This window comes from Pantherophis guttatus, chromosome 1 (genome assembly GCF_059756535.1).
Source record: "Pantherophis guttatus breed Tessera chromosome 1, ASM5975653v1, whole genome shotgun sequence".
In the NCBI taxonomy this organism is placed as follows: Eukaryota; Metazoa; Chordata; class Lepidosauria; order Squamata; family Colubridae; genus Pantherophis; species Pantherophis guttatus.
In genome coordinates this window covers 279,662,042-279,677,493 of record NC_142063.1, presented here as the reverse complement: position 1 = coordinate 279,677,493, position 15,452 = coordinate 279,662,042, and the positions used below count along the sequence as shown (strand labels likewise).

Below are 15,452 nucleotides of genomic sequence, written 5' to 3'. Positions count from 1 at the left end.
TGAAATGGGGAAGAGTAGACCACAGGACCCTCATCATAGCAAGGAATTCCACAAGAATTTTTATTACACGATAAATCACCCTTCTCTGCCACACGTTTATTTTGCAACGAAATGTTTTGACGTTATTCTCGATTGTCATCCGGCTCAGACACTTTCTCAAGTTTTCTCGGAATCCTAGATTTTATTCTTTTTTTGTCCCCAGCTCTTTCCAGCCTATCTCCACGTTTCGCTCTTTCCAGCTCTCCACCCCTCACCCCGCCTGCCAAAGTGAACTTCGCAATCATTGCCAGCCGCATTTAGAGAAAATCGATGCCTGCGGAGGGCTTTCTGAACGAGCTTTCTAATCGGGCTCAAGCGGCCGTTTGGTCTCCTTTCAAAGGCGGGTTTGATGCAGATTGACTTAATTTCCCGTTGCGTTTCGGCGCGCAGATGAGGCTTCTTTTCAAAGGCAGGCAGGTGGCCACAGAGGCTTCTCTCGCTTTCTTCCCTCACCCTCCCGCTTACTTGCCCAACCCGCAGTCAATGTCAGTCATTTCTTGCCGTCCGCCCTCTCCGTCCAATCCCACCACCCCCGCGGGAAAGTCGAGCGCAAAAAAAGGGGAGCTTTTTTCGCAGTTGCCATGTGGCGGCGGCGGCGGCGGCGGCGGCACCTTTGACGTTCCACTTTCCCACGTGACAGACAGCCTCGCTCCATTCCAGGGAGGGAGGGAGGGAAAGAAAGAAAGAGGGAGGGAAGCGCTTCTCGCCGCTGCCGCTGGCTCCGCTTCAGCAAAGCTTTGAGGGAGTTGCAAACGCCGGAGGAGCGGCGGCGGCGGCGGCGGCGGCGGGAGAAAGCAGTGCAGCGTGTGTGTGTGTGCGCGCTGCTTGTGTGATGAACGAGCCTCGCTTCCTGCCGTCTTCTGCCGGCTGAGACCTCTTGCACAGGGCTTTGGGTGGGTGGTCCAAGGAGCTGAGGAGAAGAGAGCCGCCGCCGCTGCTGCTGCTGCTGCTGCTGCTGTGCGCCGGGTGACCTTGGCCCAGGAGGTAAATAACGCCAGGCGGTGGGAAGTGGGGGAATTTTGCCTGGCTGGCTCGGCGCGGGGTTTGCGTTCGGGTGAAACCAGCCGCGGGCGGGAGAAGGAGGAGGAGGAGGAGGAGGTGCCCGAGGCGCTGTCCTCGGTGCTGAAATCTCAGGCAGCTTCTCCGCTTTCACTGCAGGGCAAAACAATCTCGCGCGCCTGCCATTTGCTGCCGAAAGGCACAAGGCAGACGCCCGCCTAAGAAGGCTGCTCCCAGGAGGGGGCGGTGGGAGGAAGGAAGGGAAGGGCAGGGCTGTTTGAGGACCACTGTAGAACCGAGCCGGCGAGCCAAGGACTGCCAAGCAACCTTTGTGTTGTGACTGTTCGGGTTTAGAGGGGGCAGGGCCGTTCTCAGAGTCGAATCGGGTCCCCCAACTCACATGAGAAGAGCGAGGCGCAGAGGGCTGCTTCGCCTTGGTGAGCCGGCCGGGTCATGGAAGAGTGTGGTGGAAGAGGAAGAGGAAAAGGAGAGGAGAGGAGGAAGAGAACAGGTCCATAGATTGGTCCTGCCAGGGAAGGATGTGGATTTGAAAGCAGGCACGTGGCTGACTGTCGCAGAGTCAAAGGCGTTGGATCGTTTCTTTGTTTTTCTTTGTTTTTCTTTTTAACGTGGCACAGAAGTAGGTCCACTTTGAACAAAGCTGCGGGGAAGTGGTTGAAACTTAGGGCGAATTTTGTAGTCCAGTGGCCAGTTTTGTTTTGCTGGGGGTGGGGTGGGGGGAAAGCAACCGTTGCTAGAAAAGATGCTTACATCACTGTGATGCTGGTTCTAGGATGTTGATGCTAAAGCCTCCTGAATGGCAATTCAAGCAAACTCTGCTGGGTTAGCCAAGAATGGAGTGGCAAGATGAAACTTCCAGTGGCCGCTGGATGGTGCTGGAAGGAAAATTACTGCGTTGGTTTAAGGCAAGAGTTGGGGCAGGGCCACAGGGCTAAGTGAAAAGGACACTTCCTGTTAAGGAACTGGGAAAAAGTTAGAGCTGTCTACTGCGGACATGAGCTGCTTACCAAAGAATATCTGACTGAGATAACTTTCATTCTTCACAGAGGCTAATTGCTCTTCAAAAAAGTTACCAGGAGACCTAGCCTTAAGACATGGCACAAGGAAATAACTATGGACAGAGCAACAATGGGGTCGCTGATGAATCCCCAAATATGTTGGTGTACAGAAAGGTAGGCAACTGGATATGGTATAACAATGATTAATTTACCTATTAGATTGATCAGCTGCCTTTGTTTTGAGAACTCAGCACAAGTACATTGAGGTCTCCCCCCCCCCATTCCCAATGCCACAGCAACAATGCTGTGAGTAGGTAGGTTTGAGAGAGAGTGACTGGCATATAGTAAATATGAAACATATCATATTTCAATCAGTCACACCACATTTCAATCAATAAAGCTAAAGTCCTAATCTTACATCTATGTTGCTTAGCTTATCTGAGTGGTCCATATAGTGGAAAGAGAGAAAACAGCAATGTTGAAATTCTTGATTTCATTCACTCTTCATCTATAAACTATGTGGAAATACAAGGGCACTTTTTTGCACACAAGATTTAATTTGATAGGAGGTGGAACATCTTAACAGTTTCAGCTTCAGTAAACCCTTGTATTCTTCAACAGAACTTTTAAAATCATCACTCAAATGAAACTCCTTTTGTTGGGAAATGATGTAAGATATTAAATAGAGGAAGATATATGGCAGTGATGGTGCGCTTGTTGGGGGTGTGCTCCAGAAAAGCCGAACTTCCGGGTTCTAGCATGCATGTGCGCCCGACAATCAACTGGCCGGAAGGCATGCGCATGCCGGTTTTCAGCACTGCCTGCGCAAAGGGATCACACTTCAGAAAAGCCAAACTTCTGGGTTCTGGCACATATGCACACCCAACAATCTGCTGGCCAGCATGCATGTGCACACCAGTTTTTGGCACTGCTGCATGTGCGAAGGACAGCTGATTGTCGGATGCATATATGCGTCAGAAACCTGGAAGACAAACAGGCAAGGCCGTGCGTGCCGGGTGACATGGCTTTGCATGCAACTTTGGGCACATTCCAAAGTGCATGTTCAAAATTCTTGTGCCAATGCCACTCATTTTTACTGAGCTCTATACCCTTAAAACTGTCCTTAAAAACCCAATAACTACATTAGCATAGCATTTTTATTAGGTTGTGTTACATTTTGTTTTGTGGGGAGGAGGGTTTAGACTAATATGTAAATTTAGCTTGTTTGCTTAGCTTATGTACAAAAAAAATCTCTCACCAGCAACAATGGGTTAGAAAAAAGTTAAGTATATTTTGTTAATGCAGAGAAAATATATGAAATACCTTGTGTCCTGTTTTTTTATAGGATTTTTATAGTATCATTGCAATGAGAATTATATTTAATAAACAAACTTTTAAGCACTAATTATATATAACTAGGGCTTTCTTAATGAAAAGCCTTTTATTAATGCCAGGGCACTTGATTTCCAACAGCTTTTCAACATATTGCAGTTGTAGGCATCCTAAATACTGTCTGTTGATCCTCCTTCACCAGTATTTTCTTCTGATAAACTTTCATGGGATGCTCATGCTAGTTGTTGCTGTGTTCCAACAACTATACCTGAGAGAATTGTCTTTTGGAGCCAGAAACTATAATTAGGACCAATTCATCTGCTTGACCAGACTGCATGTGATAGAGTGTCATACACACCACAATAGCTTGTTTAACTTAGTTGATAATGCTTTGTCTATAATGTTTGCACAGAATTTTACTGAAATATGTTACTACAAAACATTCCCAACACAAATTAAAACATCAGTGATCATACTGTTATGTAATTGTTATAGAAAAGCTAACAGAGTTGTGCTTATATTAAGCAATATAAAACAAAAAGGTAGCTAAAATTAATTGTGGCATTGCAATTGGTGTGTAACTGTATGTACGTAATTATAATTTTCATCCATGAACACAGTAATCACAAACCTGCTAAGAAATACACAGGGAACCCACATGGACTTACCTCTAAGCAAATATACCTAGATTTGCACATTTTATATAACAAATGTTGTATGAAATACACAAATATACATTTAGATAGATAACATTGCCTCTGATGATAGTGCTGTATTTATTATGACTTTAGTGCCTGCATATTGACTGTTTTGCAAATATGTATAGCATTTTGATATGTCTTGAGTCCTTCACCACCTGCGAGAGATATGTATTTGAGTTTGGTGGACATTATTTTGTTAACTGTACTTCCATTTGTGCCAAGTATAAATTATTATTGCTAATGAATGAGTAGATTTAAAAAAACCCAGTCCAAAATGGTCTCCTTCAATTCTAACTTCACTCTTTCCAGAGGTTAGTGGACAACTGGAAGGCAGATATGAAAATGTAGTCCTGGAAAGAGAAAATAATTCCAACAAGGAATCAAATCACCTTAGAGGATCTCCGGGTAGAAAAACCGTCATGCCTGTGTTTTGCTTTTGTAGGAAGCATCAGAAATAGGAGCCATAACAGCATTCCAGTAGTGTGTTGGGTTGGTTGCTGGAGCCAAAGTTTTTACAAAATATTTTCTTCTGACTGAAATGTTGATGGCTGCCACAGGAGAATTCTCTCTGAAATCTTCACCAAGTGTGTTTCAGGAAAATAATTTATGCTTTGCAATATTTTGCCATTTTATCAGGCTGTGATGTTAGGAGTTGCTCCTTCAGGTAAATGATCTCAACTGACATATAGCATTGTGGAGCATTATAGGTCCTACAAGGCAACCTTGAAGTCAGATATACTGTACTTCATAACTGACTTCAGTTAACATTCTGATACATCATTCTGAACTAACTAAAGGTTATGAACATTCTTCAGAGGCAGCACATGTTGGAGAAGTAAATATGTGGCAGTGTAACCGCAGTCATTTCTGATAGGTCCAAGTCATTATTATCGATCTCCTTAAGTTTGAAGAACTAAAGAATTCCTGTAACTGGAGTTTTACCTGCTGGATAACGAATGGTTGTGAAGCAGGAAGAGAAAATTTGGAATAAATAAAAACAGTGGCAGAAAGTGAATGTGCAGAAAAATGAATATGTCTCTCCCCACAATGCTCATCTCCCACCCAAGATCTCTTGTGCTGCCATTTACTTGGGAGAAGCATGACAGCCCCACAGGGAGAGAATGATTAGCTCACATTCATCATTTACTTCGAAAATTATTTATTGGTTCAATTTATATGCCGCCCTTTTCCGGAGACTCAGGGCGGCTTACAATGCGTTAAGCTATAGCCTTCATACTTTTGTATATACCTGCTTAGTAGGGCTTTCGGGGGGCCCCAAGCGGTGTTCTTTTTTATACAAAGTCAGCTTATTGCTCACACAAACCGGGTCCTCATTTTACCTACCTCGAAAGGATGGAAGGCTGAGTCAACCTTGAGCCTGGTGAGATTTGAACTTGCAGTAATTGCAGGCAGCTGGTGTTACTTAACAGTGCTTTAGTCTGCTGCGCCACCAAGGCTCTTGAATGCAGTTCTCCTATTTTGCATGGAAATGCAACTGGCAATGCCCATGAAGGCAGTATTGGACTTGAGAACTGAATTAGGCACTTAAAATGTTAGCAAACCATGCAGCAGTTTTGCAGAAATTTTAATATATATTATATCCATCTAGCCTGCTTGTTCTTTCTCTTCCATTCTTTGTGGAACTTTGAGAATCACATTGCCACTTGTAATGGGGCCTTGCCAGAATTAGCCCTGATTTGCAATCTATTGCTTGTACTATTCTCTCAGAGGCTTTCACCTGGATTTGTGGCACTTCAGCAGCTGGAATTCTTTCCAAAGGGCTTTCTTACTTGCATTAACCAATTTTCCTGAATCCCTGTTGAGGCACACAAAAGCCTCATTTTGGTATATGTCACATTAGATAAACTTTTATTTCAAAGCTGAAGATGTTTAGATGCAAGGAGGATTGTGCCTGGAGGATAAGTTTTTCTTTTAAAGAGAAGAACAGTTGCGTTACTCTGATAAAATGTTGCCAAGCTGGATAAAATAATGCTGTTCTATCTTTCAAAAAATATATATATCTTTATTTCTTTGCTTATAATTTGGAAGGACATAAACATCCTAAGACTATTTCTTTCATTTTATATTAAATTCTTTCGAGTATTTAAAAATGGACTGAATTTTAGGAATCATGACATTGCTGAATGCTAGGATAATTTGCATGGCAATCTCATTTATAGATTTCCATACCTTATATAGTATTTGCAGGTATTGCAAAACTGAATATAGGCAGGCAAACTATAATTTCTACATGTTAGGAGTTTTGGACTGGTATTTTTTCAATAACAAGAAAAGGTTAAAAAAAAGGTTTTTGTTTACTGTTTTTTGTTCTTTAGTGTAGATCTATAGTGACCTTTTACTTCACTGAAAATTATGAGATATGATTTATGATTTTGTTTGCTGTTCTATCAGTTGGTCAGACTTTCAACTAATCTCTAGATATTTAATGGCATGGTCACACTTATTTGTTCACCAATAGCTTCATTGTCAATTTTGGCTTTGGTTCACACAGAATTTGCTACCACTGAATACATAGGCACATTACAGAAAACATAAGCCTATAGAAATCAGTCAGCTTAAACATATTTTAATTCCCAGTCCTTTAATGGTTTCTTAAATCCATTCCAAGAGTAGGAAATACAATACCTAAACATATTAATATGTGTTATCTGCCTGTATAGCTAAAGCTGTGGGGGTGCTGTCTGATCTTGGTGTTTGCTTGGAGACATTTGTTACCCAGCTAGGTAATATTATCAGTGCACTCACACTGATTATGTTGACTAGCTTGCATAAGGAAACATCTGAAAGCTCAGAAAGCACCAAGGATTTCACAGTTCAACCCTCAGCTGCTGATATTCTCTTCTATAGAGAGATAAATCTACTTGACTAGGAATTCTGAGAACTGTTGTTCCAATTGTTGTTTGGAAGATTTGGAAGATTCTGTTAATGATTTGGAAGATTCTGTTAATGTAGTCTTACAGTAAAGTAGAAGTAGCTCAGCTGGTCATGATTCTGGGAAGGCTGACATTAATCTTGCAAGTCTAACTATATATATTTCCTGCCATTTTTTTTTACAGCCTTAGAAATTAGAGATGTTCCCTTCTGAGGTTTTTTGTCTGTTATGCAATTACAGGCTATGCCTTCTCTTATGTTATCATTTCCTAGGCAGCATCTTTTTCTCCTGTCTCCCAAGATTGTTCCCACATACCATGGGTGTCAAACTCGATTGCATCATGTGATGTCACATGACATATTGTGACTTTTTTGCCTTTGCAGAAGTGGGGATAGGTGTGGCCTGCGCGTGATGCATCTGGCCTGTGGGCTACCAGTTTAACACCCTTGCCATAGTTTTATAATTTTTGTAATTTTTATTGTAATATTATTATTTTTAATATTGTTTGCCACTCAAGAGTCACTTGTTGAGATGGGTAGTTACTAAATTGTTAAAATAAAATAATAAAAGACACAGCTAAAAAGTGTCACAGCAAAAATATAAAAAGGCTGGGAAAATGAAATATCTTTACCAGTGACAAATGAATTAACTCATTGACATATAATTAATGTGATTCTCTCCTATTCTTCAATAATCTCTGTTGTGTCACTCTATACTACATATCCAGACCTAAAAGTATCTCTCTATTATAATTAAGCTTGATTATTCTTATAGTTTAACTTAATAATAGATAATTAAGAAATGAATGGGAAACAGAAGACCGAGTCATCTGTGGTCACTGACTCCGATATTGATCCTATGAATCTTTAACATTGACAAAAAAGAGAATACAAGCTATTAGAATTGTTATGGAAGTGTAGTGTCATAATATTAGATGATGCACCTTAAGTTATTGTGTATGGAGATTCTCAGTCACCCAGGTCATGGTAATCTTAAATTATTGTGTAATCTAATGATATATGGCAGTGTATCATCATACATGCTGTATCTGGACAACAAATGTAAATAACTGCTGGCTAGAAGATGGTTCACCCAAAGATCACCTCTCCATGTGCCAATAACACAGATTAGGGAATGTGCTGAAAATCAGTGATTGCTGCATTTTCAGTCTCCCCATATGTTACAAAGAAGGTTAAGAGATTCATTTACCTTTCTATTGTTGGACATCTTTTCTTATTTAAATTAGATTAAACAAATGTAGGTCATTATACAGGTCATACTGAATACACATATTTCTGCCCCCCCCTCATTTTTTAAAAAAAATCATATTTCTGCAAGGGCAGTAAAAACCAAACTGGGCACAGAGATGGCATGCCTAAAAGAGCCACATTTTGTGGGATCTCTTTCGAGCTTCATTTTGATTATTGATCAGGAGAAATTCATTAACCTTCTAGTCAGCATTCAGGTGACACATTTGATGGGGCTGATTAGTTTAATCCCGAACAGACAAATCTATTTAAGGCTAACTCTAACTCCTTTAGGTTTAATTGACTTGGTCAACTGATTCAGCGTTCTTCACACCCCATGATCTAGTTAATGTGTTGTACAAATAAAAAATATTCTGTAATAGAAACAAGATGTTGATAGATGGATGGGATCTGAATCTCTTATGTGTGCCACCTGGGTGGTTTTTTTGACCACAAAACTATTGATATTAGCACTATATGAAAACCAACAGGTAATATCCATTTGCAAGTAACATTAGAGAATTGATCTCTATATGTTATTTCAGAATAGACCACATGAACAACCACATCTATGCATTTTGAATCTACATACATGTAGATTTCATTGTAGTAAAAATAAAGAAGACTCAAAATATTGTACCATTACATCTCATAATATAGCACACGCACTTTGTCTAATACTTTATCTCTAAAGTAGGTTTATATGTGTGTGTTCACCTTCAGAATGCGGATGCAATTGATGTTATGGAAACAAAAATGATACTAGTAATTCATCCAATTAAGACTTAAATTATAATCATTATTTCCATAGTTCTACAGGGATTTGTGTGGAAATGGTGGAATAAAAAAGGGTGCTCAATTATTTCAAGTTAGAGATCACTATTTGGCTTGAAAGATTTTGTGTGGGCAAGATAACTAAAATTACCAATGTGCCATGTTAATAAGTGTGCTCATCTCAAAACATGCTTCTGAAGAGAGTTTTCTTTCCTTCAATTAAAGTGTTTAACCACTAAAATGGAAAGGCTAACAATTTGATATTTTAGAAAGATCATTAGTCTGTTCCAGAAATAGCTCTTAAGCTTAGTTTTCCATATAAAACAGTCTGAGAAATTTATTTCTAGCTGTTAGCCCCTGATGTAGTTATTTTGGAATGCTGCCATGGTTATCTATATTTTAAGATTTATATTAGTATTCAAAATTTATATCTAATTTCCCTCCCAGAGGTTATAACTTCATATCTAACAAAATAACCTTAGAAAATGGAAAAAAGCTAAATGTATATATTATTTGTAGTTCTAAATGTACTTTCCTCTTAAAAGAAAAAAAAAGCATACCTAATTTTCTACTTTTTCTTGTAATTGTTACCTAAACATGGAAGAATTCTAAAATCCCATTTTCATCTAATTCAGAGGTGGTATTCAGCAGGTTCTGACCAGTTCTGAAGAACCGGTAGCGGAAATTTTGAGTAGTTTGGAGAACCGGTAAATACCACCTCTGACTGGCCCCGCCCCCATCTATACTCTGCCTCCTGAGTCCCAGCTGATAGGAAAGAAATGGGGATCTTACAGTAACCTTCCCCTGGAGTGGAGAGGGAATGGAGATTTTACAGTATCCTTCCCCTGCCACGCCCACCAAGCCATGCCCACCAAGCCATGCCACGCCCACAAAGCCACGCCCACAGAATCAGTAGTAAAAATTTTTGAACCCCACCACTGATCTAATTGTCAATAGTTTCCCTCCACCCCCGCTCATGATTATTTCTCTCAGTTCATATTATTTCAGATGTTGCCTTATTTATTAATGCACAATCTTATGTGGTTTATAAATTTATACAGAACAACCCATGATACTTCACCACAAAGGAGATAGAGCTAAGCATAAACAAGAAAAGGATAGGACTTTTGGAGCAGTGATGTTCTTTCTTTAATAATAATAATAATAATAATAATAATAATAATAATAATAATAATAATAATAATAATAATAATAATAATAATAATAATAATTTTATTTCTATACCACACTTCTCCCGGAGGACTCAGGGCGGTGTACAGCCTATTAAAAGCACAAAGACAAACATCAATTAAAAATAATTAAAATTGTTAAATAGTTTCGGCTCAAATTTAAAACCCCCAAAATTTAAAACACTAATTTAAAATCATTGCATTGATAGCCCAGCCTGGCAGAACAGCAGGGTCTTGAGGGCACAGCAAAATACACGGAGGTTGGAGATCTTACGCATTTCCGGGGGCAGTTCATTCCACAGGGCAGAGGCTCCCACAGAGAAGGCCCTCCCCCTGGGTGTCACCAGCCGACATAACTTGGCTGATGGCACCCTGAGGAGGCCCTCTCTGTGGGAGCGGACTGGCCGGTGGGAGGCTATTGGTGGCAGAAGTCGATCTCGAAGGTACCCGGGTCCTATGCCATGGAGCGCTTTAAAGGTGGTAACCAGCACCTTGAATCGCACCCGGAAGACCACTGGAAGCCAGTGCAGCTTGCACAGGAGGGGTGTCATGTGGGCACAACGAGTTGCGCTCATAACCACCTGCACGGCCGCATTCTGGACCAGTTGGAGCCTCCAAGTGCTCTTCAAGGGGAGCCCCATGTAGAGAGCATTACAATAGTCCAGCCGGGAGGTGACAAAGGCATGAGTGACCATGCGCAAGGCGTCCCGGTCCAGAAAGGGCTGCAACTGGTGAATCAGGTGAACCTGATAAAAAGCCTCCCTGGCCATGGCCGTCATATGCTCTTCTAAAGATAGCCGTGCGTCCAGGAGGACACCCAGATTGCGAGCCCTCTCGTGAGGGGCAGAGATTCACACCCAATAGTCAGCGATATGTCGTGCCATTGAGAGATAGCAGAACACATGTTTTTCTTTGAGGTTTGCACACATAATGTACTCAGCCATTTTTGCATAGTTTGGATCATTACTCCTCCACCAAGATGACTATAAAATGGGTGGATTTCCATTCCCAGAATTTCCCAGCCAGCATGAGGAACTGAAAACCATCCATCTTAAAGTCACCATAGTTGAGAAACACTGGTTATATAATCCAGCAGATTCCTGCTCATAGCTTTTGTTACGGAGATGAAAACAGGGGTGGCTTTTAGAGACCTAGCAACTCTGCTTTATTCTACTGTATATACTTGCTTCTATTTTTACAAATAGGGCATTGGATTGAGATGTCAAAAACCATAATATGATGGAAGACTGGTTGCCTCAAATTAGTAACTTCAGCTCGTGGGGAAGCCAGTACTATTGGCAGCCCTAGAATGAACTAAATGAAACAAATGAATCAGATGTTTATTTCCTGACTGTATTGAACATTACTCTGCCAAAAAAAAAAAAACATTAAAAAAATCCCAAGTGATAGTTGGAAGAGAAATCATAGGCCTGATGTCCATATACAAATGTGTCATTGATTTTCTGTGCTATAATTACTGTGATGGAATCAGGATAACTTCATCTGAAAAGCATTATCTGGATTTGTTAATTGCACCAGGTCAAAAATTGGTTTCTTTGCTCTCTCACCTTAACATAATACGTGAACTCAACCATGGAGTGATGGTCTGTGCAAGTTGAATCCAAGCAATTATTTTTTCATCCAACAAATCCTGGTTTAAAACTTCTGGCTTAGTGTTTTATCTATGTTCACTGTTGTGCTTGTTATTACAATAAATGTTTCATTAGAAGTCTTGTATATGTACTGCCCTATTCACTTGTTTAAGTTATTCATGTTTAGCCATCAGGCAACGGAAGCATAAATGAGAACTGGCCCATAGCCAATATTCAGCCTATTGTATAACAAATGATATTTTTCTTCTATGGCTTTAGTTCATTGTCAGGTCCCATGCATTTATATTTACCCAGTGTATACTTGCTTTTTTTAATCAGAAATTTAAATGACCCATACATGCAAAATTAATTACAATTCAAAATGTATTCTTGCGTAAGTCTGGCAAACCTAGTTTCCTTGCATGCTGATTGTGAATGAGTCATAATTAGCCATAATTTAATCATCATGAAAAGAAATGCTTGCATTATAGTGCATTTGCATTCATAATAAAAATCTTTTTCTCAGCCAATTATCTGAGAAATTAGGACATTTGTCATTGTGAAGTATGCCATTCACAAGTTAAACTCTCCTGATTGTATTCTACACACACACACACACACACACACACACACACACACACACACACACACACACACACACATGCAAGATAAAAATAACTTGATGTTCCTGGAACTCCTGAGATTTTATTTAGCATAAAACATGAGCAAACTTACTTGCAGAATTTAACTAGATGTTAACTGGCATACATATATCTACATACTGTCAAGTACACAGGTATATATCTCATTGTATGGACTCCCCCCCCCAATCACAATGCATATTGTATAAGCAGAATGAATACACAATACAATTTTTGTAAAGCAGGGAACAAAAATAACTACCGTATTTTTGGAGTATAAGATGCACTCCCCCCCCTAAAAGCGGGTGAAAATGTTGGTGTGTCTTATACACCAAATGCAGCCATTTTTGGCCTCCCGAAGCCCCGCCCCACTCGTCCCATTTTTGCAAAAAATGGGCCTGTTTTTTTGCAAAAACAGGGTGTGCAGAGGGTTTGGGAGGCCTGCAGACTGCTCCTGGGGGCTGGGGAGGACAAAAATGCCCCTGTTTTTGCAAAAACACCCCCATTTTTGCAAAAAAATGGGGCACAGGTTTGGGAGGTCTGCAGAGTGCTCCTGGGGCCCAGGGAGGGCAAAAATCTTTTTTTTTCTTACTTACCTCTTTGAAATCTTGGTGCTGTCAGCCTTGGAAGCCATATTAAGCCGGAAGCTTCAATGCTGCCATCCCCTCATGTGTGGGAAAATAGGAGGGGGGATTTAGGAGAGGGGTGTTAGTAGACATAATAACAGTTTTTCATATCGGTCAAGGTCAGGGCGGTCCAGCATGTGGAGGAGGAGTGGTCAAGTGCTGGGCTGAGGTGAAACTGATGGTGATTGGAGCATGTGACTGAAAGAGGAGAAAGGGGTTGGTTTTGGAAGCTTTGTATTAATGAAGGAAAGCCCGGGTTTTTCAGATTCGGGATTTCCCAGATGTGCTAGTTTACCTATTGCTAGTAAAGAGAACTTTGGAAAATGCCTGCTTCCACGTCGTTACTGGGAGTCGGGGGTTTTCTGGAACGCTGACAGGTGCGTCTTATACATCAGTGCATCTTATAGTCTGAAAAATATGGTAATATCTTTTTCAATAGACTTTCTCCATTTACTGTAGATTCTTAGAATTCATTCAGGTTACACATGACAGTTTTTATTTAGAAAAATAATGTTCTACTTTTGGATATTACTTCCCTTGAATTTTAGTTCTATTTCCATGTGAAATAATACTAGCCACCAATAGAATTGTTTCCCCAGTATTTAGTATGTAGATAAAGCCAATTTCAAAGAACATGAGAAAACAGATTTGAGAATATCAGACCATTTTGTTTGGTATACCAATTTTAAAAAGTATAGTATTTTAAATGGTTATTAATAGACATGTTTACCATTTAATTTTTAACTCTTTAAGGGTAATTTCCTAAGTTATTGTCCACTATTGTTTTTAAATGTCTATGGAGATTCTCAGTCATCATGGCCATGTTTGTCCCAAAGGTGCTTTTTCAAGAGGCAGTTGGACTTTCTGGTTTTTCTTTGAAGATGTTTTGCTTCTTATCCAAGAAGCTTCTTCAGATATAAAGAAGCTTGTTGGATGAGAAGCGAAACGTCTTCAAAGAAAAACCAGAAAATTCACCTGCCTCTTGAAAAAACCCCTTTGGGACAACCATTGTTTCTAGTACATTAACAGTTTTCTTGTCCCCTTTTTCCAAATTGTAAGTGCCAATAAATAGAATTGAATAAATCTGAATTCTTATATTGCTATTTTCTCTATACTTTCATATATTTTCACATTGTTTTGGTGGTTTCCTCCATCCTCAATTTACCCAGGTATAAATACTTGTGTTTGAATACATGGATTATTTTGATTGTCCTGTTCTGCACTTTTCCAGTTGAGTGGTAATTATTCTTAAAACCAGGGTTTCATGAGGAATTCCAAATGGGGTAGCAGCAAAGAATTAAATAAAGACCATATGAACTCAGGTTCACCCAATTCTTTGACAATCCCTTTGAATTTTTAATAAGATTAATTTATACTTTTAAATTACAATTTAATCCTTAGATATTTGCATAATATTTGCCATATGTTACTAGAACCTTGATCATTCAAATAACCTGATTGATGGGAGAACAAAGTCAAACAGAACAATATGCAGTTTATTCTACATACAGTACTACATAATGGTAGTTAGCAATTTAAATCACTTTAAAAGGAACTGAGGGAAATTTACAGATGATAAGGCAATTAAGCACTACCAGTCATGTTTTCTACCCTTTACCTCCATTATTAAAGGCTGTATGTTCTGAATACCAATTGCTAAATAACAGAAGTAACTGGTATTCTTTACTTAAGGAAGTTGTCCTCAAAGTTGGCCCAGGAGCTCCCTGGCCACTGTGGGAACCAAAACTGCTCATGGTATAATTTAGCAGGTGCTACACTTACCCAAGCTTGCCTGGCTAGGAAGTTATTCAGAGTTGGGCCTGGTTAATACTTGGATGGGGACAGCAGGGGCAGAGGTGGGTTTCAGCAGGTTCTGACCAGTTCTGGAGAACCGGTAGTGGAAATTTTGAGTAGTTCAGAGAACTGATAGTAAAAATTCTGACTGGCCCCACCTCCATCTATTCTTTGCCTCCCGAGTCCCAGCTGATCGGGAGGAAATGGGGATTTTGCAGTAACCTTCCCCTGGAGTGAGGTGGGAATAGAGATTTTACAATATCCTTCCCCTGCCATGCCCACCAAGCCACGCCCACCAAGCCATGCCATGCCACGCCCACCAAGCTACACCCACAGAACTGGTAGTAAAAATTTTTGAAACCCACCACTGAGCAGGGGGATACCTTAACCTTAACCTTAACCTTAACCTTAACCTTAACCTTAACCTTAACCTTAACCTTAACCTTAACCTTAACCTTAACCTTAACTCATAGAATAGACTGAGAAATAAAAGAAAAGGAAAGCATCCTGAGAGGTCTGTTGCCAAGAAAGTTACATGAAATCCTTGGAGCTGAGCTCATCTCAAAAGGAAACATCACCTTGTTTTAATAGGTAACAGCACCCTG

General features: G+C 40.1%; 1 protein-coding gene across 8 annotated transcripts in view; it reads left to right on the top strand.

Moving 5' to 3' along the window:
* The first annotated feature begins 674 nt into the window (after positions 1–674).
* Positions 675–15,452, top strand: part of RGS7 (regulator of G protein signaling 7) — a 171,814-nt gene continuing 157,036 nt past the window's right edge. For 5 of the 8 annotated variants that reach the window (XR_015731461.1, XR_004593070.3, XM_034428268.3 and 2 more), the window contains exons 1-2: positions 682–1,023; positions 2,106–2,231. Coding sequence is in view for 6 of the 8 variants with exons in the window: in XM_034428268.3 (XP_034284159.1) it covers positions 2,154–2,231 (78 nt within the window). In the remaining 2 variants the exon portion in view is untranslated. Of the gene's footprint in view, positions 1,024–1,377; positions 1,476–2,105; positions 2,232–15,452 lie in introns of those variants that run through there. The other 3 variants (XM_034428270.3, XM_034428271.3, XM_034428269.3) reach the window with 3 other exon arrangements.